Source organism: Pyrgilauda ruficollis, unplaced genomic scaffold, assembly GCF_017590135.1.
Source record: "Pyrgilauda ruficollis isolate IOZ18807 unplaced genomic scaffold, ASM1759013v1 scaffold84, whole genome shotgun sequence".
Classification (NCBI taxonomy): domain Eukaryota; kingdom Metazoa; phylum Chordata; class Aves; order Passeriformes; family Passeridae; genus Pyrgilauda; species Pyrgilauda ruficollis.
In genome coordinates, this window is record NW_024530377.1 from 925104 (window position 1) to 947178 (window position 22075).

Here is a 22075-nt window from a genome sequence, read left to right on the forward strand (position 1 = left end):
CATTTTGTCTGGGAAAAAGGACACAAAAGAACAGCAAAAAGGAGGGATGCAGAGAGCTGAGCTGTCTGGGATTCCTGCAGCAAACACTGTGAGAGCCACTCATAAATGTCAGGGATGATTTTCCAGACCAGTTCTTCAGATGGTGTTGGGAAAGAATGGATTTTTGCCAGTAGGCACCAGATGCAGTTTTGGGGCCCAGGGTACAGAGTGGGAAGCCTCTAAAGCTAGAAGAGAAAAATAAAAAACCCTGCCCTTTGTAAAGAGCCAGGATGGGCTGCAGTGACAAATGAACAAAGCTGCCATACACTCCATTCTAAAGTGGGGAATAATGGAAATTATTCATTATTCACTTTATTTACTAATAATGATACAAAATGTATTAAGGGCAAGGGGGCAAAGCAATTCAACACACAATTCAGGAGGAAGATACATCTCAGGGTGAGATTTTGCAGCATAACTTCAACGAAAGATAATTTCTGAGCATGAATACTCTTCCTTAGAGGCCTCCCTTAGGCTTCATTTCCAGCCTTGGGAGTGGAGCTGTCGATGAATTAACTGGGGATGGTTGCAATCTCTGGGCCAGAGGAGCTCAGCACGGGGATGGCAAGGCACTGTTGAAGAAGGACTGGAAGTGTTTCAGCAGAACTGTCTGGAAAAGAAGACACACAGCACCTGTGCACTTTAAACTCAGGCTGTTTGCTCCTACATTTTCACAGCCCAAAAATCCCGGCCTATTTTAACCTGGTGAGTAGCAGACCTGGCACGGGTGTCACACACAAAAAATGCAAACACAAATGCAAACCACAGTGTCAATCTGAAATTGCCATGCTAGGCCAAGCTTATTTTATTACATACATTCTGCAATCTAAGGACTAATATGTTCATAATGTAAACATTAAGCATACAGAGTTAAAATTCAAGGCCACAATAGTTTTTTTTTTGGATTGTCCCTTTTTTTTTGTTTGTTTGTTTTTTGTGTGTGTGTGTCTTTGGTTGGCCGAGATCAACTCGTAGTGTATAAATGCATAAGTTATATAATAATTATATAAAAAGGAAAAAAAAAATAACATTGAACTTGTATACTTCATTCTGACAAACGCACAGCGTTCGCGACTCGGTAAGAAAAACTGGCGCCCGCCTAACAAAAATACTCAGGTGATTTCTGATTCTGGCAGTCAGGGGTTGTCTCTTGCTCTAACCAATAGAAAACAAACTCCCTTAGTAATGATGAGGTTCTGACTGGTAACTTTTAAATATCAGACACAATTCCAGTTTTGCTTTTGGTTTTTTTCCCTAAAAAAAAAAAAAAAAAAAAAAAAAAGAGAGATGCATATTCTGATTTCCCGCTCCTTCTGCTTTTTCCCTTTTCCCACTTTTTATTACTACTGAATCAAGTCTGTTCCTCCTGAAATACTGGGAATGGTACAATACTGAGCAATATGTTCCACAAGTCCAAACAAGTGTTTCTTCATAGTCCCAACGCTACAAAGTTTTCAGTCGTTTCAGTCTCTACTGGTCAAGAAGTTTCTTTCCTCCCCTTCTCACCACCTTCATCCTCCTCTTTCTCCTTCCTGCCTCCTCTATCAGGTGCAGGCCTCTGAACTACAATCACACACTTGCCCTCCAGCACATTCTCATTTCCCACGTTTGGCTCAGGGTTCCTGTAAAACTGTCAAGGAATCTGAAAGTTTGGGTTGTCTTCACAGTTTGAGTAGCTGATTTGCTCTGATGAATGGATCTCGTTTGACTTTAACTACAACACCGCTGGTCTATTCCAAATCAGCTTCCACACTAACCAGTCTCTTCTGCTGATATGTTTATATTTTTTAAATACAGATAGGCTTTTTTTTTCCTTTTTTTTTTCCCTTTTCCCTCTCTTTTGTAATGATCCATATACTGTATGTTAGGTCACTATAGACTTATCCTTATATTGCTGTAGTATAGTCCCAGTTTTGCACTAGCATGATATCAAACTTTACACACAAGCTTATCAACTTTTTAAGACCACCAGCTTCCGTAGGTTTTCCTTATCATTTCATGCTTCTACCTACAATAGTCTCTTGTTGTTTGGTCCACAGAGTCGATGCCCATATACATTACATTTTAGTATCTTAATACTTCTTGGATATTTCCTTTAAATCCCTACTACAAAAAGTCTTTTTGACATCTATTTTTAAGGCGGTTTTGGGGTTTTTTTAATCCCAGCCCAACCTTCACTTGTCTCTTTAGGCACTTTTAATTCGAGTACTCCAACAGAGTTCATTGCGACTCCTCAGGGACCGAATCCCAGTGAGAAGCAGCTTTGCTTTGCCTGGTGTTTATCCTCCCCACCCCACTTAGTAGTAGGTGCCAAGATGAGAAGGCATATGAGCAGCTGGCAGCCTGGTGTTGGGGTAGATCCCTCCAGTCGGCGAATTCCAGTACGGATTGGGGGCAGCGAAAAAGCTGGAGGATGTCACGGGCAAGGCAGGGGGGTGGGGAGCCACAAAGTTCATCTTCTGCGGGTGCGCGTGGTACGAGCTCATGTAGGGCAGGTCCGACGGGTATTTGTACATGGACGACTCCGGGGGGTGAGGCTGCAGGGCCTGGGCGATGCCGTGGAAGTCGAATTTGTAGGCGTAGCGCTTGCCGTGCACCTTGGTCATGATGTTCTTGTCGTAGTAGTAGCGCAGGGCGCGGCTGAGCTTGTCGTAGTTCATGTTGGGCTTGCTCTTCCGCTCGCCCCAGCGCCGCGCCACCTCGTCGGGGTCCGTCATCTTGAACTCGCCGTTGGTGCCCTCCCAGGTGATGCAGTTGGAGTTGGAGCTGTCCGACAGCAGCTCCAGCAGGAACTGCCACAGCTGGATCTGCCCGCTGCCTGCGGGGAGGAACAGAGCGGGAATGTCAGGGCTGGCATTAATAATGTCAAGGCGTCAGTTCTGCAGGCTCTCCCCGAGGACCCCATTAGGAAATGTTGTGATGTTGGCTCCTAATTCTTTCTATTAGCCAGTCCCCCTTCTCCCAGGACTGTCTCACAAAACCCTGAAGAGCGGGGATAATTGTAATGTGTCGTGTTTTCCCTCATGTGAGTGGCAGAATGCCATTCCATGGAGATTTAATTGTTACCTAATGTCATTCAGCGCAGACAATTGATGGGGAAATAATACAGCGCTCATTTAGGAAACTAATCTCTAAAGTTCAGCACAAACAGCTTTCACTTGCGTAACACTCGGCTTGTTCTCACAGCATTATGTTGCAACTAAATGTTCCTTGCTATGGAATGAGCCCACACAAAATGGAGAAGTTTAGAGCAAGCTGGGCCCGTGCCAAACCATATCATCCCTTTGCAGCATTTGGGGAAATGCACAACGGAAACTTATTAGCTTGCTGTTACACTGCATACAACCAGAGGGCAAAACAACTGCAAGAACAGTGAAAAGGTCCATAAAATACATCCTTGTCATCATTCTGCTTCCAATGAGTTAAAATCATTGTTTTATGTTAAGACATAAAATGTTGCTGTTGTATTTTTCTCACTCTCTGCCAATTCCACCGCAAAAAGAAAACAGTCTGCCGTGAACTTTGCAAAAGTGAGGTAGGGCAACAAAATTTGTCCATTTTAGACAAGTGAAAGTAGATTTCAAAGGGCCTTGCCACTGATAGTCATGTTAGAAGCTTAGCATTTCTTAACAAAGCAACACTGAAATGATGCAAAATGCAGCTGAAGCAGCTTGCGATGCAATCTGTTTCACAAGCACGGTGTCAGCAGAATTTGCCAACCAGCCTGGATGTGCTAACTCTGAACTATGTCTCTGACCAGGAATAGGTTGGGTTTCTTTCTTTTTTTCTTATCCAAACCAGTTATGTGGGTATAATAAACAAGCTTTTCTTTAGAAAGCTTATAGTAGCAATTACAGTATCGAGCTAGAACAGCATCTGAAACCCATTAGCAGTTTATACTTCAGTGCAACTGAAACCCATATTCATTTAAATTGTATTTATCCAAACTGGCCTTAATGAATTTCTTCTGTTCCATTAACATGCATTAAATAAACAAACAAACAAAAGAATCCATGGTATGAGCAAGGCATGCAAGTTTTAATACACGAAACATAACAAGAGGATTAGGCTTTGAAAATCAATAAACAGTTCAGCACTGGACAAAACACAAATTTTTGAATAAGCAATCCAACATATGTTCTAACATAAACACTTGCCTTCCAAATGTAATATATAGTCCTATGAAAATAAATGGTTGCTGTCAATTTCCTTTTAATGAGAGAGTAATTCCACCGATTTATAAACACACAAAACATGTTAAAGCACAGGAATGATGGCGTGGAGGAATTCCATACCCAAATGTTAAAAAAGCATCCCAATCCAAATCGTGTTAATGTCATTCACAGCAATGAAGTCAACCAAATGGACACTTGATAAAATTTGGCAAGCCATGATTTATGACCAAATTAAAGGGATGTAGGTCCCCACTTCCAGTCAAGACCAGTGTTGCCTGGAAACCTCCACCACCTCAGGTCATTTGGAAAATCCTATTCTTAACACTTACTTAATTACTTTCCTCTGCCACACTAAACAGTTTAGAGAATCAGCTAATCTAGAAATGTGCTTGATGTCACTTTGGAGAAAGTGAAAGGAAACTGATCAGCATTTTGGCAATTTCAGGCCTTGAAAAGATGTAAGATTGCTGTAAAAAGAACCACTGTCACTGGGGGCTGAGGAGATCTGTGTGGAAAGAGGAATGTACTCTGCGACTGTCCAGGCAAGGGACACAAGTGGAACACACAGTCTCAGCCCACTGTGGTGGCCTGTGGTGTTGATCATGGTGCTGTACAGCCACAGCAGTGAAATCTGCACAATTCCCAAGCAGAGCTACTAAATCACCCAGAAGATCCCTTGTCTTCAGCAGAAACATGCTGGTCCAAGGTTGCACTCGATGATCCTTGGGGTTTTTTCCAACCTGAGCTACACATCCCTATCCACAATGCACCCCATTGCCTTTTTGAGGTGGGAGAACATTTTTGAAGTGTTTAATCCAGTTATTATTTGCAAATAGATTATAATTTCCTGGTGTTTGTTTTCTTTTTCCTATATATTTCATCCCAAAATTCTGTATTCATCCAGGCCAGTATGATATTGTGTTGTGGATTAACAGAATCTGGGACACAGCTGATAAAGAGTGGTTAAGAGATCTGAACCCTTCTGGAGGGGGTAACTGGAGACCAGATGGGGTCTCTTACACCCCTTAACCAAATCCTGATGTTCAGGAAACTGAAGTGAACTCCAGCTTCAAAGACTGGACTCTTTGGAGGTCCTTTCCAACCTTAATGATTCTAAATTCCTCAGTCCCACCCTTGTGTAATTCAGAAATTCTGCAACACATTGGGTATCATCAGCTCCCCCTGAGGAGTGGGAAAATCAGGGACATCCTCTTCCAGGTCTGCTCTTACAGCTGAAGTGGGGACACTCAGCAGTGAAAGAAAGAAAAGCCTCCTAAATCAGCAAAATCCCTTCTCACCTGGATTTGCAAGTCGGCTGCTGGTCGGTCCCAGAATCTGATATGGATCTACAGAATGGTGAAAAAAAGATTTCAAATCATACAACAGCATTGTCACATATTTTAGGTACCATTTCTGAACCTTGCAAGGGGCAGTGTGCACTGCCTGATGGGACAGCAGGTCAAACACCTGAGCAATTTTCTCCCTCTGCATGGCAATATTTGCATGTTTTCCTTTCAAACTTGGTGTGCAAGGACATACATTTGCTTTTTGAACTGTACTAATGTGCAGATGCATATACTCAGAATGTAAACTTTGTTATGAAGCATTCTGGTGGTGGAATCCCCATCCCTTGGGGTGCCCAAGGAAGGCCTGGATGTAGCACTCAGTGCTCTGGGCTGGGAACAAGGTGGGGATGGCTCACAGGTTGGAATCAATGGCCTCAGAGGTATTTTCCAAGCTCAGTGATTCTGCGATTCTCTTTTGTCACTGGACTCCAGTGTGGGATCCCATGGATCAACCCTGCAACTGGTGTTTTCAGAAGAGCCTCTGTCAGCCTTACCATGCCTGTAGCATCTCAGTGTTTAAACTAAAATTTGCTTTGGCCTGAAGTCCAGCAGGGGAAAATGGAGGGCTGTGACAGCAGGAGCAAAGCCAAAGTGAGGGGCTGCAAGCACTGAGTGACCCTGTGGCTTTTACAGCCACAAAGACAATCAGGTTACGTTCCTTACACATTTAAACAATCTGTGCAGCTCGCACACAGCCATTAAAAGGTCCCCAGGACTTACATAAATCATTGGTATATTTCTAGGAAGATTCTAGTGGTTGAAAGGCCAAATTAGATAAAACACTGTTTGGGCAAAATTCAGTGTAATACTTCCCAGGCAGTCTGTGCACGAGTTAATGAGACCTAGTCATGCACAGTCTTGTTTAGCTCTAACAAAAACCAGAATAATGATTTAAAATCCATGTGATAAAATCTGGCTCAGAGTCTTCTGAGCTAAGAATATCCTCTAAATCTCTTTTATTTCCTCCTTCTAACCTTTTGCTGTTAACAAAAGCCATGACTGACTCAGGACCTTTGGAGTGCTCTCCAGCTACCTGTCCAAAATACAGCTGAATTTGCAATAAGGGATTAGTTCCCATCCCAAGGATTTGGAGCTCTGAAAATACAAAAGGCACCCATTTTGCTAAACCACTACTCTACAAACCCATAAACTTCTGCTTTCTCCTCAGTTTTCCAACAGACTGAGAATCCCTCTAATATTCCTGTTGTGTTTCAGGAGCCCAATTCAGAAGGGTTTCTGCAGGCTGTAATCCATTCCCCCTTTTATATTTTTTTTTGCTCATGCACATTTTCCAGCTGCTGGAATCTCAACCACTTGGGTCTTTTGACATCTACACCTTCCATCTTTGTACCCAAATTGTAGATGGATTGTTTTAAGAGCATTTTTATTCTGGAAGGTTGTCACTGCCTTTAAACATTACACTCATCCCAAATCCAGCTGCAGAGCAAACCCCATTCACATCTGGGCTTTTGGTGGTCTCCAGCTGGAGCAGTCTGAACCAGATGGGGCAGTTTGGGTGCCCTTCTCATCATATTCAACAAGCCCAGGCAGAATTCAAACCAAGTGACACCCACCTAACTGAGGACGCTGGTCTTCTGTTTTGGGAACTGTTGAGGATGATGGCTGAGTAGCTGAAAATGGAAAAAAAAAGTCCCATATAGTTATTTTTCCAGTTAGGAAGTTGCTCACCAAACCTCTGAGAGGTCGCCAGGCCTGGAGCTCCTGCTGCCCTCTGCTCCAGGATGGACACAACAGGATTGAAAGCTCATTAAAACCTTTTTAAGGCTCTGTGGTGATGGACTTATGAAGTTTAAGTTTAAGGAAGGATGTGGCAGCCCCGTGACACCTCCCAGCATTGCCTGTACAACTGGCTTTCCAAAAATGCACAGATAAAAACCCTCCAGAACTCCAGTAATTCCCTTTGGAGTCTAATCCGTGTTTCCCCAGCTGTGCAGATGCTTTTACCTTTTGACTGAGGGCTGGGGTGGCTGTGACTCGTCCATGCTGATCTCCTGGCTTGCTCATAAGGCAAATCTGTGAAGGAAAAATACATTTATTCATGCAGATATGGCCTGAAGTGGTTATGTCCAAAAAGGGCAAGTTTGAGGGGACTAGGGATTGGGAAAATTACTGAAACAGGCAGAGAATTCTTTGTTAAAGCCTTTATCATCTTTATTGTCTCTAAAAGCAAGAGTAAAAACAACAGTTGTGCTCTGTAGAGCTGCCTGCTGTTGTCAGAAGTCTGAGCTGCACTGAAATAGGTGGTGCAAAGAATCTTTAGAGACAACACAGAGTCCATCACTTCCAAAGGTTCAGGGTACCCCCTTTAGTCCCCTTCCTCAGCCCAGCACACCAAGGAATGGCACACACTGGCATCATGAATAATCTGTGCTAGAATCTTGCAGAAAAAGTCTCCCAAGGGCTCATTTTATGCATAAGCCCTCCCAAATTCAGCATCTAACAGTGTTTCCTTTTAAGAAGAAAGGCTTTGGTTGATTTATTCTGTTTTGCTTCTTAGGACAAGCTTCTTAAATTTACACATCTAAATTTTCATTTCCCTTTCTTTCATTTATTCTTTATAATTACTCTTAGAGTTAATGCTCCTACTATTTTATTTCAGTGCTTTAGCATATTAGAAAAAAATGAAAAAATGAAACCATAAAAGCTTTCTTCATAAAGCAAATGTAGTAAATTCAAATGTTTGGTTTACCCTTAGAAATCTTTGGCAGTTTCCTGTGCTTTTCCACAGCTGACTTTAACACATTAGCTAAAATTACTGCCAAAATCAGAGACTTCTGTAACTTCCAGGGCCTCAGGAAGGTAGCAGTGCCCACCTGGTGGAACTAAGTTGGTGCAGATGTCTTGACTCTCAACACTACTTGTGCTATATTTCAGAATTCATGTTTGGAAATGAAACCAGAAAGCAAAGAAACAGCCCCAGCCTGGCTCTGTGCAAGGCCCACTTCCAAGCATTGCATGGAAATAAAGTGTAATGTAAAATGCACAACCAAATTGCCTTTAATTTATTTAGTCTGTTAGCTCTGCTACCTCCCAGAATCCCACACTTCAAAACCTTTGCTTTTGCTGAGATTTGCAGCTGATTTTTGTGCTGCATTTTCATAATGAATAACCATGTATTCCTGATTTCTTGAGGACTATTCCACAGCTTCAGAGAAAATAATGTGAATTTTACAGCTGCTCATCTCTGAGCAGAATATGAATCAGTGTGACCTGCAGATGTCCTGCCCAGGCTGAGACCAGCACTGCTGTTTATAAGAGACTTTGCCATCTGGCAAAAAAAAATCCAGAATTACTCTGGTCGTAATTCCAGTGGGTTCTGAGTTCTGTCTGCAGAGAGGGGGCTCAGCTGTGGGGAGCTTGCAGGTATCTTGTGCCTTGCCTGGCCACTTCCCTGCTCCATGGCAGGTTCTCTACCTCCTCTCTAGATTCCCTTGCCAGATTCTGATGACATAAGGAACCTGTTTTTTAACTTCCAGTTTTCTACTCCCTGCCCAGAAAGACATTATCCTAACCACAATTCCACCCACAATCTCTTCTCTTTTCTTTCTTATTTTTCTCTTTTCTTTCTTTCTTTCTCTCTCTCTTTTCCTTCTCCTTACTCCCCTCTCCCTTTTCCTTCTCCTTTCTTCCTTTCTTCTCTCTCTCTCCTTTCTCCTCTCTCTCTCTCCTTTCTTTCTCCCTTTCTCCCTTTCTCCCTTTCTCCCTTCCTCCCTTTCTCCCTGTCTCCTCTCCTCTCCTCTCCTCTCCTCTCCTCTCCTCTCCTCTCCCCTCCTCTCTCCTATTTTTGGATCTCCAAACCATCAGACACCTGTGCTGTGTGTGCTTGTACTTGGTGGCACTTGAAACACACTTGGTACAAATTCAGTACTGTGAGAAAAATGTCTTGCCTTATAACTCATCACATCACAAGATGATCTTCTGACTACGCCCTCTCCATGAGAAGAAAAATCACATTATCAGCTTTTCTTGAAATGGAGCAAAGCTCCAGCTTCATGCTTGGTTCAGCACCGTGCCTTGATAAACACGTTGTTACTGCAGATAAGCTGTTCTTGTGCATGAGACACCAGCACAACATGTCCTTATCTGGGACAGATCCCTGATGGGAATGCTCCTGTTTGGTGAGACAAAGCCCAGCCAGGTGTCCCAGAGCTCCTGAGAGCCTCATTGTCACTGAAACCTCATGTTCTCTTGTGAAGGTGACTGGAGAAATCCTCCCTTGCACTGAAGCCCTGCTCATTTCCCATTTTCTATTGTAGTGCCTTAACAATGGCAGTGCTTAATTACTCTCTCCAGAACTGCACCCCAGGATTTGGCTGATTCCCACTGAACACTATTTATTCCCCCCACTCCTCATTTTTGACCTTTTTCATGTCATCAAGTGGCTGTCCCCAGGGTCTGCTTTTGCTCTCACATGAACAGTGCTTTGTTATGGGAAAGCTTCTTTGCAGTCTGGTTGAAATGTGACATTTAACTCAAAGGAAAACCACAGAATAAGCCAACAAAACAGTTTCCTGAAAGAAAACTGAATTTCTCCAAAAAACCCCTTTTTCTCTGAATAAAAATTCTGACTTTGAAGACGTCCGTCAACTTTCAATTGTAAAAGATAAATTAAAACAATACTTCCAAAATCACTACAGTTCTTTGTAGAAAATGTTCAGTTCTGCACAGAAGAACCCTGAAACCAAACTGCAATTCCAAGTAATTGTGTGAATGCAGAAAGATGCTGACACAAAGCATTTTGTTAAGTGTCATTTTAAATGTGAGTTAGATAAAAATGCTGGAATGAAGGAGCTCACCATGTCTGGTAGGTGGTTTAGAACCTTTTCCTCTAGAGAAAATTAACATTTTATTTTTCCATCACACATAGGATGAAACAAATATGGAAATGATAGACCTTGTCAGGGAACAAAAAAATCCCAATTTTGATTCAAGTCCAGTGGAAAACAGACTCATTCCAGCATTTGCCTGAAATCCTCTCCTTTGGAACACCTTTTCCTGCAGGACACCAGGTCCCTCTGGTCTTATGTTACATGTTCATTTCTGCTGGGAATTACTGAGAGTTTGTTTGGAGCCTCTGGGTTTTTGTTTGATGATTGTTTCCATAGTTCTGCTTGGTTTTCTCATCCCTATTTTTGCTGACATTCCCCAGCGTCCCTGAGAGCTCCTGGGTGCCCCAGTCTGCTTTAATGCTCCATGAAAATGTTTAATTTATTCGGAATATCACTTCTTCTTATACTGACACTAAGCAGGTACTCTGTCACTCTCTTTATTTTGATAATTATATCAAGTTTCCTCAACCCCAGACTATGATTTGAACAATTTCAAACCTCTGTATCTCTCAACATGCTCTAAAGATTTTTTCCATACTCCCATGGCTTTCCCAGGCGTTTCTAAGCACCTCCAAACTCTGCAAAGAGCCTTTTTGATATGGGATGATTGACACAGCTTTCCATGCAAGGCCACACTGCTGGGGTGTTTAGTGGCACAGCCCCATTTCCCATGGGATTCTCCACCCTGGCTCTTCATTTGTTCACATCTTTCACTTTGGCTGTCACTGTGCCATAAATAAAGATGACTCTGTTAAGTTGTTCCTTCATGAGTGAAGGGGGCTAATTTGGAACAGTAAGATATGCAAATAACTTGTGCCTTGTGCTGCTTTTATCAACTTGTGTTTTCAGTTGTTAATTCATTGCCAACTTGCTTGTCCCTAATGAACTTCCTGGGTACCTGGACAGGAATCCTGTATAGGAATCTCTGGGTTTAAGTAACAACAAGATCGTGGAATCACAGAATGGTTTGGGTGGGAAGGGACCTTAAAGATCACCTTTTTCCACCCCCTGCCATGGGCAGGGACACCTTCCACTGTGCCAGGCTGCTCCAGCCCCAGTGTCCAACCCGGCCTCGGGCACTGCCAGGGATCCAGGGGCAGCCACAGCTGCTCTGGGCACCCTGTGCCAGGGCCTGCCCACCCTCACAGGGAAGGTTTTCTTCCTTATATCTGATCTAAACCTGTAATTTTTCAGTTTGAAGCCATTCCCTGTGTCCTGTCCCTCCTTGGGGGACAATTCCAGCCCTTGGGAATTGTCTCTCTCCATGTTCCTGGGGCTCCTTCAGGCCACAATTCAATCACCCCAAAGCTTCTCTTCCCCAGGCTGAACAATCCCAAAATAACTTAAGATGTCCATTACTGATGACAGGATAATTAGCCAGTTCTTAATTTGTTTCTTATGATACACTGATTTAATTTCTGTTGTAAATAGTTGTGGGGTGTTTTGGTGAATGCCTTATGAAAGCCAAATGTATGAATTGGATCAGCAGTTCCCTTTTTAGCCATTAATATAAACAAACAAATCTAGCAGAGTTTGATTTCCAAGGATCCAAACAAGTTGAATTTCTTGATATAATGGCCTGGTAGTTGTTTCCTTTTCTCTCTTTTCTCATTATCAGTTACCAAATCTACAGACATGCATATATACACGTGTACAGGACTATATAAAATAATATCTGTATGTACCCTCCTGCACTTTACCCTAGAGCACAAATAAAATAATTCCTGTTCAAACTCCCTTTTTTAATGTGCCAATATCTCTTTTCTCCAGAGCTCAGCCAATTCCAGTGCATGTCCCTTCTGAGCACTTGGATTTTTGCCTCTGGCTCAGTAATGGATTTCCTTTAAATTCAGTATTTGCTGCAACTCCTCTTGATGTCCCTTAGTACTCTGCACTCATTATTGAAAAAGCAAATGTCCAGATTAGGCATTTTTCCAGCATTTTTTGTGGTGAAGGGTGATAAAAAGAAAATCTTTGGCTTCATAGCCATGTCCTCACCTTCTTTAATTATCCCCATCAGCCTTTCACAAATCAGCACATCCACAAAACTTTCACAGGTTTCAAAATTTTGGGCATTAAGAACTTCCTTATGTTTTGATTTTACTTAAGACTCTTAAACTCATAATCAGATTGCAGTGGGTTCTGCTTGCCTCAAACATAAATAAAATGTGGACAGCAGGAGAAGCATATATCCTGCATCTTTAGAGTATTTTTCCACAACAGACTTCAAATAAAAGGGAATTTTAGCCTCATGTTACAAACAGAGAGCTGAAGGGCATTGACAGGTGACTGTGCTGGGACAGTGCAACAGAACCAGTGAACAGAGCTCAGGTTTCTGATTCCCTGGTGCTTTAAAAAATTGATACAAATTGCTTCAAAGACAGAGATTTGTGGAAGAAATGGACTTATTAAACTGCTCTATTTAATTACTTCACTCTACACAATTATATACACATATATATGTGATTTAAGTATATAATGTGTGTGTTCAAAATAGAGCCTTATATTTATGAAAAGGGAAAAAGAATGAGACATTTCAAGAGATTAAATGAGTAAGATCACAGCACACAAAAAGTGGTCATTGTTCATACCTGGCCTGGCTGCAATTCTTTGTGTTGCTTCTGGATAAACTGATGTGTTTGGGAAAATAAAAGTGGCACCTCCTGAAGAGAAAGAAGAGGACATAACACCTAAAGATTCATTTCCACAGTCCCTAAATCCACCAGTATTTTCCCCTCCTGTAGAGTGAATGAGTGAGGAATCTGAATAACTAATTTCCACCTTTGGACTGTTAGATATAGAAGCTCATTCCAATAATCTTTACATCTATGTAAATCCACTCAAATTACTGGATAGAAGTCTGTGCAAAATGTGTTTTAAGAAGGAGACAGTCAAGCTCAGGAAATCCCTTCTACCACAACCACCTCCACCTGAGAAGGTGGCTTTGTACCCCCTGGAATAAAACCTCTTTGCCTTCATTACTGCATTCCCAGAAAGGTTCATATTTTCAACAGAGACTTTTGGGTCAGACCCTCAGATATCTCATTAATCTTCCCGAGTGAAAAAAATGAGAAGCATTGAGCTTGATGTAGAAAATGGAATCTCCCTTTTCTCAGGCATTGAAATTGCTCTGACTACAGCAATGGACTTCTCATGACCCTCTCCAGGAACATCAAAAAAGTCAATTACTGCTGATTTCAAGAACTTTTTTTCTAAGTCTTTTGTGGCCCACTGAAAATTGAACAACTGATTTCCCATATGCTGATGATCAGCACACCATTATTCACACTTTCCAATGACAGATAATCTCATTTTGGTGAAATGAATTTCAGAATATCATTGTCAGTGCACACATAGAGAAAAAGATAACACACAGAACTGCTGAACAACACTTGGATATCCACAAGTGGAAGCTGCTTGGCAAATGAGAATCTCTAAAGCCAGAGATGGAAAAGACCATCAAGTCCATCTATTTTTAAAAAGGACTTAAATCTTATCCAAACCACATCAAAGTAAATGGAAATTTTTTTTGTTGCCTTTGGTGGGGTTTGCAGCAGGCCTAGAGCCCAGAGCAGGACTTTGTTTGCCACTATGACCAGTGGCAAATGTCAGGGAGAGATCTTCTAATCCACTGAATTTTGCTATGAAACTCAGAGTGAAAAATTAAATAAAATATGAAAGAAACATTGCTATCCAAGTTTTGTTTTCTTTTTCTTTTGCATTATCCTTTGTATTATCTTTTTCCTTTCTCATAGAGAATTGTTATTTCTGGTCACTGTAGGTAACTAACACCCTCAGGCATGATCATGCAATATTCCAAACATATTTTGTAGGGATATAAACCACATTATTTGTACAATTCCATGCCATCCTCTGCTGCACAACTGTTACAGCAGGTTAAAACAGATTCTGAATTATTTTAATAAATACTTTAAGTTGCATCCTGAAAGACAGATGAGGCATGTGTCATTCTCTTGCCTAAACTCAACACTTTTTTGGGCCAAATTAACAGAAGGGTGAATATCAACAAAAATAATTTTAAATTCAGATCAGACTTAGTGGAATTCCCAGCTCAAGTCCCACAGCAGCTAGAAAATGAGATGAGCTAACTGCCTAAAGAGCAATTTTATTGATTCCCACAACATTTAGCTCATGGGAGGGGAGGCATCCCCATCCTCCAGAGCCCGAAGCACTTCTGAGCTCCAAGAAGCTTCTAGGGATCCATGGAGTAGATCTGGCAGTAGAATGGACAAAAGGACCATAAAAATCCTCAAATAAGAGGCCCCAAACCTGCAGTTTTATCCTGTGTCAGGGACCCCACTCTCTTGCAGGACACAGAAATTTTTGCACCATTTTTGCACCACCTGGCCCTGCGTGATCTCACCTTTTCTCTGTGTGTCTGTGCAGAAAACAGACAGACAGCCAGGAGGGGATTCTCTTGCCTCCCTCCTGATTTACCACTTCCATTTTTTTTAGCAAGCAGCCCATGGAAAGGAATCCTGTGCTTTTAGAAGATGACCTACAGCAGTGGGAGCAGTGCCAGCATTACCTGTGTTTCTAGCATGCATTAACCGTGGAGAGTTTTGTAAGGCCTTATCAACATCATCTGAAGTCAAATGTGGAAGAGGAGCTACAAAACAAAACAAAAAGCAACACCAAAATGTAAAAAAAATAGTGAATTATCTTTTTAAACCATATTTTCCCCTGACAGGATTGCCTAAATGTGAATCTATCAACAGCCTGCAGTTTGGAGGGAGGTGTGTGGGCTACAGGGTAAATTAGGGCATTCATTTATCCAATATCATAATTTGTTGTTATGAATGCACAAAATTTCTGGCTGGTTATTGACAGTGTGCGTGTGGAGGAGACTGCACCGCACTGGTGTTGCAATGCTTGGTGGTTTTTTCTCTAAAAACCAGGTTCATTTTAACTTCTTTAAACTGAAACAAATTTTCCTCAAGCTTAGGTGAAAGCCCTCAATCCAGGTAATCCCTAGTCCCTTTTTTCCCATTGAAACTCTAGCCATGCACTACAATTAATTTGCATTTGGACTTCAGGGACTGTTCCTTTTTTTCCATGAATTTACAGAATTTTTTTTATTCATTTCAGTTGAATCTTCCCCATCCTACCCAGAGTACAGCAAACTCCTGTCATTCCTTAGAATCATGCCTGGAATTCACTTTATGAATCAATGTTTGCACTCTTGTTTCATTAAAATGGAAAGAAATGAGTATGTGACCAGAAAAAACATCAGCACTGAACCCCATGTGATTTTTCTTCCTGCTCAATATGCTTCAACTCAATTTCTCTCTGAGATGGATACCTAGAAAGAGTCCCTAATTCTTCTCCTTGATTAACATGAGAAAATGAAATCAATGAAAATCTTTCGTGATGAAATGAAAAAATCTTTCACAATGACATTAATGGGAATCCTTCCACCAAACTCAACAGGAATTGGGTTGGCCTCCCTGTTGTGCCCTCAGGAACAGCAACATTTGCAGCAGACATTTGGAAAACCCAATTATCCATAGCGATAAATCTAGGACTGAGCGCAGGCACCACGGAGGGCTGGCTTACTCTCTCTGAGGTAGTGTAGGTGTGACAGGAGGATGTCTGCGTTGTAGCTGGGGGTGAGCCTCTGGAAGTCATCCTTGGTCATTTTGCAGAGCTCCTTGCCGTCGATGTTCTGGAAGAGCAGGATGTCCACGTCCGGCAGCCCGTACTCCTTCACCGCCCACTCCAGCCACTGGCGCACGTGGTCAGTGCTCCACAGCGTGGGGTCTGCAGGGCCACACAGAGGGAAATCAGGCAGGGAAGGGGGGAATTCTGAGGCATTGGGCATGTGCAAAATAATCCCTCCTTCACTGACTGCTGGAGGAGTTAAGTTGGTGTGCTGAGTGCAAGGGAGAACAGCTGTGGGGAGCTGAGAGCTCTGAGTGCTAACAACAAAGGGACAAGGAACAAGGGAAATACAGGTTGGATATCAGGAAAAAGTTTTTCCAGAAAGGGTGATAAAGTTCTGGAATGGCTGCCCGGGGAGGTGCTGCAGTCACCATCCCTGGGGGTGTTTAACAAAGCCTGGATGTGGCACTGGGGGCCAGGGTTTAGTTGAGCTGCTGGGGCTGGGTTGGACTCCATGGTCTTGAAGGTCTCTTCCAACCCAGTGATTCTGTGAAATCTATGAGTGAGCTCCTTCTCCCACTCAGCTCTTCTGCCTCATTGTTTTTAGGCCTTTTTAGCCATTGTTTTTAGCTCTTTCTAACAGAGCTTCTGGCCCACTGACAGCACTGCATGCTAGAGCTCAACAAGTTTCAAAACTCTCTGTTCAATCCTTATCTTTATTCAAGTGAAATCTCCACTCCTGTCTAGAGGAATCTTCCTTGGGTACAGGCTAAATAAGCATTCACAGATTTGGGCAGCTATTTCACAGACCAGAGTGGGTCTCTAGTTAATAGTATTAGAATATTAAAATATTCTGCATTTTTTTTTCCCAGACTGCTGTGTTGTACATTGCTACTCCTGTGTGGTTTGTACTCAACACCTGAAGTATTGGCAAAACCATCTGGGGAAAAAGAGCCCCAAACAGTTGAGATTTTTAGCAAAATGTTTTTTAATGAATCCTTAATTTTAATTTAGGTTTTTTTTAAAATTTTCCCTCTAAACACCTCATTTTCTATTTCTCTCCCATTCTGTTTTTCCTTGTTCTTGGGTAAGGAACCAACACAAAGGTCCCTCAGCTCATACTACAAAGAATTTATATTTTTTGCAGAGAAAAGATTAAAGCCAAGAGGAAAAAATTCTTCAAGACTTTATTCCTTATCATCTTAATGACTCTGTGATTTTGTGATATTCTCAAGGCTGAGAATTGAGCACGTGGAGGTCAACTAGCTGTTGTTCATCCCATGAAAATCTGGGATATGAATGGCAGCCTAAATAGATTTCTATGGCTTAACTTCAGTGCCATTCCCTCTATTTTCACTGTTGTTCAGGCTGGTTTGAAAGAGGTGGAGACTTCCTGAATTCCACCAAAAAACACTTAAAATAACGTCTCCATCTGATATGAAATAAGCAGGAATATAGAGGGATGCAAGTCTGGTAGTAAATCTTACTACCATGTATATATATGTGGAGATTGTCCACATCTACAGCAAAGAACTCTGAGACCTTCAGTTTTCTCTGAAGTAAACAACCAAACCAAGAAATTTACCAAAATATTTTCATTATGTCTGTAATTTTTAAACATACCTTAATTATGATAAACAGAAAGTTACCACAGCTGGAAATTCGACTTCTAACTTTACTACATGACGTGCACACTGCCTATGCAAAAATAAAAAACAACTGATTTTTGCCCATTAATTTCTTCAAGTGACCTCAAAATGGCAAGACTGTGACCGTTTTGCTCCTTGATAGTCATTCAAACCCACCTCAAACACACCTCCAGGAACACACTAAATAAAAAAATCCCTTGCTGAGCTAACCATGCTAAGAATTACTAAACATGGTCTTTTTTTAAAAGGTGTCAAACACCAGGAAGAGAAATGTTTTAGGAGAACATTCAAAAGCTCTGTGTTTCAGTGTTGGCAGGACATTTTTTATTCAGAGCATCACTCTCCTGTCTCCAGAACAGAATTGACAATACCACTGCAGAGGACACTGCAGCAGATTTGTCCACACCTTTCTTGACAAATAACTGAAATAATCACAGCTTGCAAAACTGGCCACAGTCAGTACTCTTGCATGTCTAAGCAACTGAAAAACTGTAATAACATTAAGCAACATGGCAGAGGCAGAAATATTTCACACAAGCACCTCTCTGCTGGAGAGGAACCACCAGCAAAAAATTCCCTCCTGAATGCAGGTGTTGAGTTTACCCTGTGCACATCCTGTGGTTTGGGAACACCCACAGATGCCATGATGCTGTGACTTGGAAACAGGCACACTGATTATTCTGCAAAATGTTCCAGGTCTGTTTGGAGGACAAGGCAGCCAGAAGTGCCAAGAAGGCCTTTGCAGAATATTTTGCAGAAGGCAGCAGCCTTCTTGTCCCATCAACTGTTGAATCCCACAGCCAAGCCTGCCAAGGCTGACCAAGAATTTCTCAATTGTGCTCTTACATTGCAGAGGAGTTGTCAGTTTGCTTATTAAAATGTTTTATGCTGCCCAGACTCAGGGGATAACCCACATAAAGGCTCTTCATGCCCTGTTTGATCCCAGAGAAGCTACTTTTTGGTATTTTCAAAGATAACCTGTGCTACAGGGATCCTTTCTCTCTCTCTCCCACATACCCTGCACCCAGCTTGTCCAAGGGATAAGAAATGGAGGTGCTTCTTCCTTTTGCTCATTTTAGGGTGAAATCCTCCAAGAAGGAGCTACAGGAGTCAGATAAGATCTGAGTGCCTCATATCAGCCCATTCTGCTGCTGAAATGGGAAGAAGAGATTGAGGAGGTGTCCTCACTGATCCTCCTCAGCTCATTCTCTCAATAACCCCTACAAATTACTGCTCTTTTCCTCCTGATCACCACTTTTCTCCAAACCCTCTCAAACAATCTTAGTGGGCTTGAGGGAAATGCAGCTTTTTCAGCTTGCAGTTTTGGTGTAGAGGGTCTAACCTGCTGGCACAATGACTCTTCGTTCGTTGGTCGTCATGTTTGGGGGTGGAACGTGCTTCTCCTCCATGTAGTTTCCATAGTTCATCCCAACACTGTCTGAGCTGCTCACCATCTTCCCTCCTTTTGCCACGCTGCAGTCATCTGGAGAATTCCTAGGCAGACAAGAAAGGTGTGCTTCCATCATTATTCCAGTCCTTATTAATATCACCAGAAGAGAATCACCTGGAATGAAGTGGAAAACTGGGATTTGAGCACCTGGAAAAACCAGTACCCCCCACCCAGGGACTCTGCAGATTCCTTCAGTTGTCTAAAAACACCAACCAGGTTCAATGGACCATATATTTATTTCTGCTACCAAAGGATCAGGCTCTCATTTCTCTCCAGAAATTATAAATGCTAATAATTTAATTCCAGACATGGAATGGAGGCTTGGTCATGAGCTTGTTCAGCCTGGTGGCTGCAAGGAGCTGCATTTCCCTCTCCAAACACCTCACAGACAACTGAGAAACACAGAAATGCACTTATTGCATATTTCTGGGGGGAAAACTATTCTTAGTTGCCATTGTCCAAGCAGCTCAGGGCTTGGAGAGCTGCCCACCTCCACTGCCATCGTTGTTCCACACTCAGTTGCACTTCATGTCATGCAATGTATTCACATTTCTACGTCAGGCTCACAAAAAAAGGGAACATTTGCCAAAGCCATGATTCAAAATACCACACGCACGACTGGAAAAACCTTTCAGCTCCTGACTAGCTCAGTCTCCATGGTACTGTAGTCAAGACAGGGAAATCTGCAGAGGATCTGCAACCAGACACCTCTTTAATTTTGGCTTTGCTTTCTGAATAGAGTCTTTAGGTTTAACATCCCACAGGGGGTTCCCTAATGGCATTTTAATTGCATCACAGTTTTCTTTCTGGCAGACACAGACATATTTGTCCCTTAATTTAATGTCTACAACGTGTTTCATCAGAGGGAGAAAAATTGTTACAAAAATCAAAATAAAGAACTCAGCCATGGGGAATACCTTTAAATGTAAAGAGTTTGTTTGGCAAGGGAAGAAGGGTGTTAGCTGGGGTTTGGTTTCTTCAGCAATACCTCATTACTAACAAGCTTTCCTTTAGTCTGCCATTTAACTCCTGAATTGTGCTGTGGTCTCACTAAACAAGAGGCAAGTCATAGATTCATGGAATCATGGAATTTCAGAATGGGTTGTTTGGGAAGGGAATTTAAAGCTCATCCAGTGCCACCCCTGCCATGGCAGGGACACCTTCCACTGTGCCAGGCTGCTCCAGCCCCAGTGTCCAACCTGGCCTTGGGCACTGCCAGGGATCCAGGGGCAGCCACAGCTGCTCTGGGAATTCCATCCCAGTCCCTGCCCACCCTGCCAGGGAACAATTCCTAATTCCTAATATCCCATCCAGCCCTGCCCTCTGGCAGTTTAAGGCCATTCCCCTTGTCCACTCCCTCCAGGCCCTTTCCAAAGTCCCTCTCCAGCTCTCCTGGAGCCCCTTCAAAGCCCTGTGACTAAGTTGTGTTGACTGCTCAGCACTATCATGGTTCAGGAACTAATCCAGTTACAACTCTCACATGAGTGTTTTAAAAAAAGAACCAGCACTTGGAAAGCTGAAAAATTAGTGTACATCTTAAATACTAAAAGAAAATATGAAGTATACCATTATTTTTTCTATGCAATGTTTCTACTAATTTTACCCTTCTAGGTCAAGGTAGCTATTAAGGAAAAAAAAAAATCAACTGCTGCTGACTTAAAGTTAAAAAACAAAATATATCACAGAGATCATTCAATGGTTGGCAACACCATCTTTAGGAGAAGGAAGAGGGCCTTCAGTGCTGCCTGGAAAATGTTGGCTCCACACACTTTTTCCAGGATGCCTCTAAAGACACCCCCTATGAAATCTGCCCTGTGTAAAAGCCCTGCAAGTGCTCTGTCAGCCCCAGGACTGAAAAACAACCATGAGGGAAAACACAGTCAGCACCTGCCACTGCGTGGTGGTGAATTCAGCCCTTCCTCTCACAGCCAGAGCACTTGGGCAATATTTTCTCAGGTTTAGTTTTGCTCTCCTACCACACACCACTAAATATAACCCTGGGATGCAGCCCATTTCTGTCGAAACAGAGCAGAGCAAAACAAAGCTGCTTTTTGTTTCAGACATAAAATCTGAAGGAGAGCTTTTGTGATGATTCCTTGTGAGTGAAATGTTGCCTTTTTCTGCTTCCCTTCCACAAATACAAATGACATAAATGTGTGAGTGAGCCTGCACTTTAAATTATGGACATTTGGAAACATCCTCCACCACCTGCCCTCATACCTGTGCAGACGTGGACCCCAATTCCCAAAAGCAATTCTGTTACAAAGAACTATTTGGCCCATTCACTGAATTTTTAGGAAACAGAGAGCTAGCAACATCCTTTACTTTAACTAGCACAGTTATTTTTTTTTTTCCTGGGGAAAGAAACTTGGGCTAAAGGGACTCCAAAGTGAAAATCAATCAGTAGCAGCCTACAGCACTTCTACAAGCAGTGGTGCATTAAAAACACTCTTGTAAACACTGAGCAGTAAATGATGTGGAAGATCCAGTAGCACAGAGCTTTTGGCAATCTGACAGGGCTTCTGAGATGGCTTTCTGATCTAATATAAACACACAGGGGTGGGGAAGAAGATCATAAATAAGTCATAACTTTTCATTAAAATCCAGAAGCAGATGGTCAAGAGTTTTGTCTCTTTAGCTCACTGGGTGGACAAGCAAATCCCCCATCCATCAAATCTCCTAAGGCCACACTTAATTTCAGGCATGGAATCAACTCCATGGGATTTAACAGGACTACTCTGGTACTTCAAATTGAGTGTGTGCCCTAAACCGCTGAGCCAGGGCTTAACTCAACTGCCTGGAACAAACTTCTACAGCACAGAAAGCAAAACTGAAAATGCAAGCAGACGCTAGAAAATGGTGTTTCTAGTGCCCAGAACAACAAGAGAGTGACTGTCTACAAAGGGGTTTTTTTAAGGACTTTCTGTGAGTCTGCTTTATTTCT

The 22075-nt window shown here is 42.3% G+C and overlaps 1 protein-coding gene across 7 annotated transcripts in view; it reads right to left on the reverse strand.

Moving 5' to 3' along the window:
- Positions 1–809: 809 nt before the first annotated feature.
- ERG (ETS transcription factor ERG) overlaps positions 810–22075 on the reverse strand; it is a 96707-nt gene continuing 75441 nt past the window's right edge. For 3 of the 7 annotated variants that reach the window (XM_041487744.1, XM_041487746.1, XM_041487745.1), the window contains exons 3-10: positions 19024–19175; positions 15988–16191; positions 14960–15040; positions 13002–13073; positions 7526–7594; positions 7135–7191; positions 5513–5560; positions 810–2857 (exon numbers count right to left, since the gene is read on the reverse strand). In XM_041487744.1, coding sequence (XP_041343678.1) covers positions 2337–2857; positions 5513–5560; positions 7135–7191; positions 7526–7594; positions 13002–13073; positions 14960–15040; positions 15988–16191; positions 19024–19175 — 1204 coding nt within the window. In that variant the 3' untranslated portion in view covers positions 810–2336. The remainder of the gene's footprint in view (positions 2858–5512; positions 5561–7134; positions 7192–7525; positions 7595–13001; positions 13074–14959; positions 15041–15987; positions 16192–19023; positions 19176–22075) is intronic. The other 4 variants (XM_041487748.1, XM_041487749.1, XM_041487747.1 and 1 more) reach the window with 3 other exon arrangements.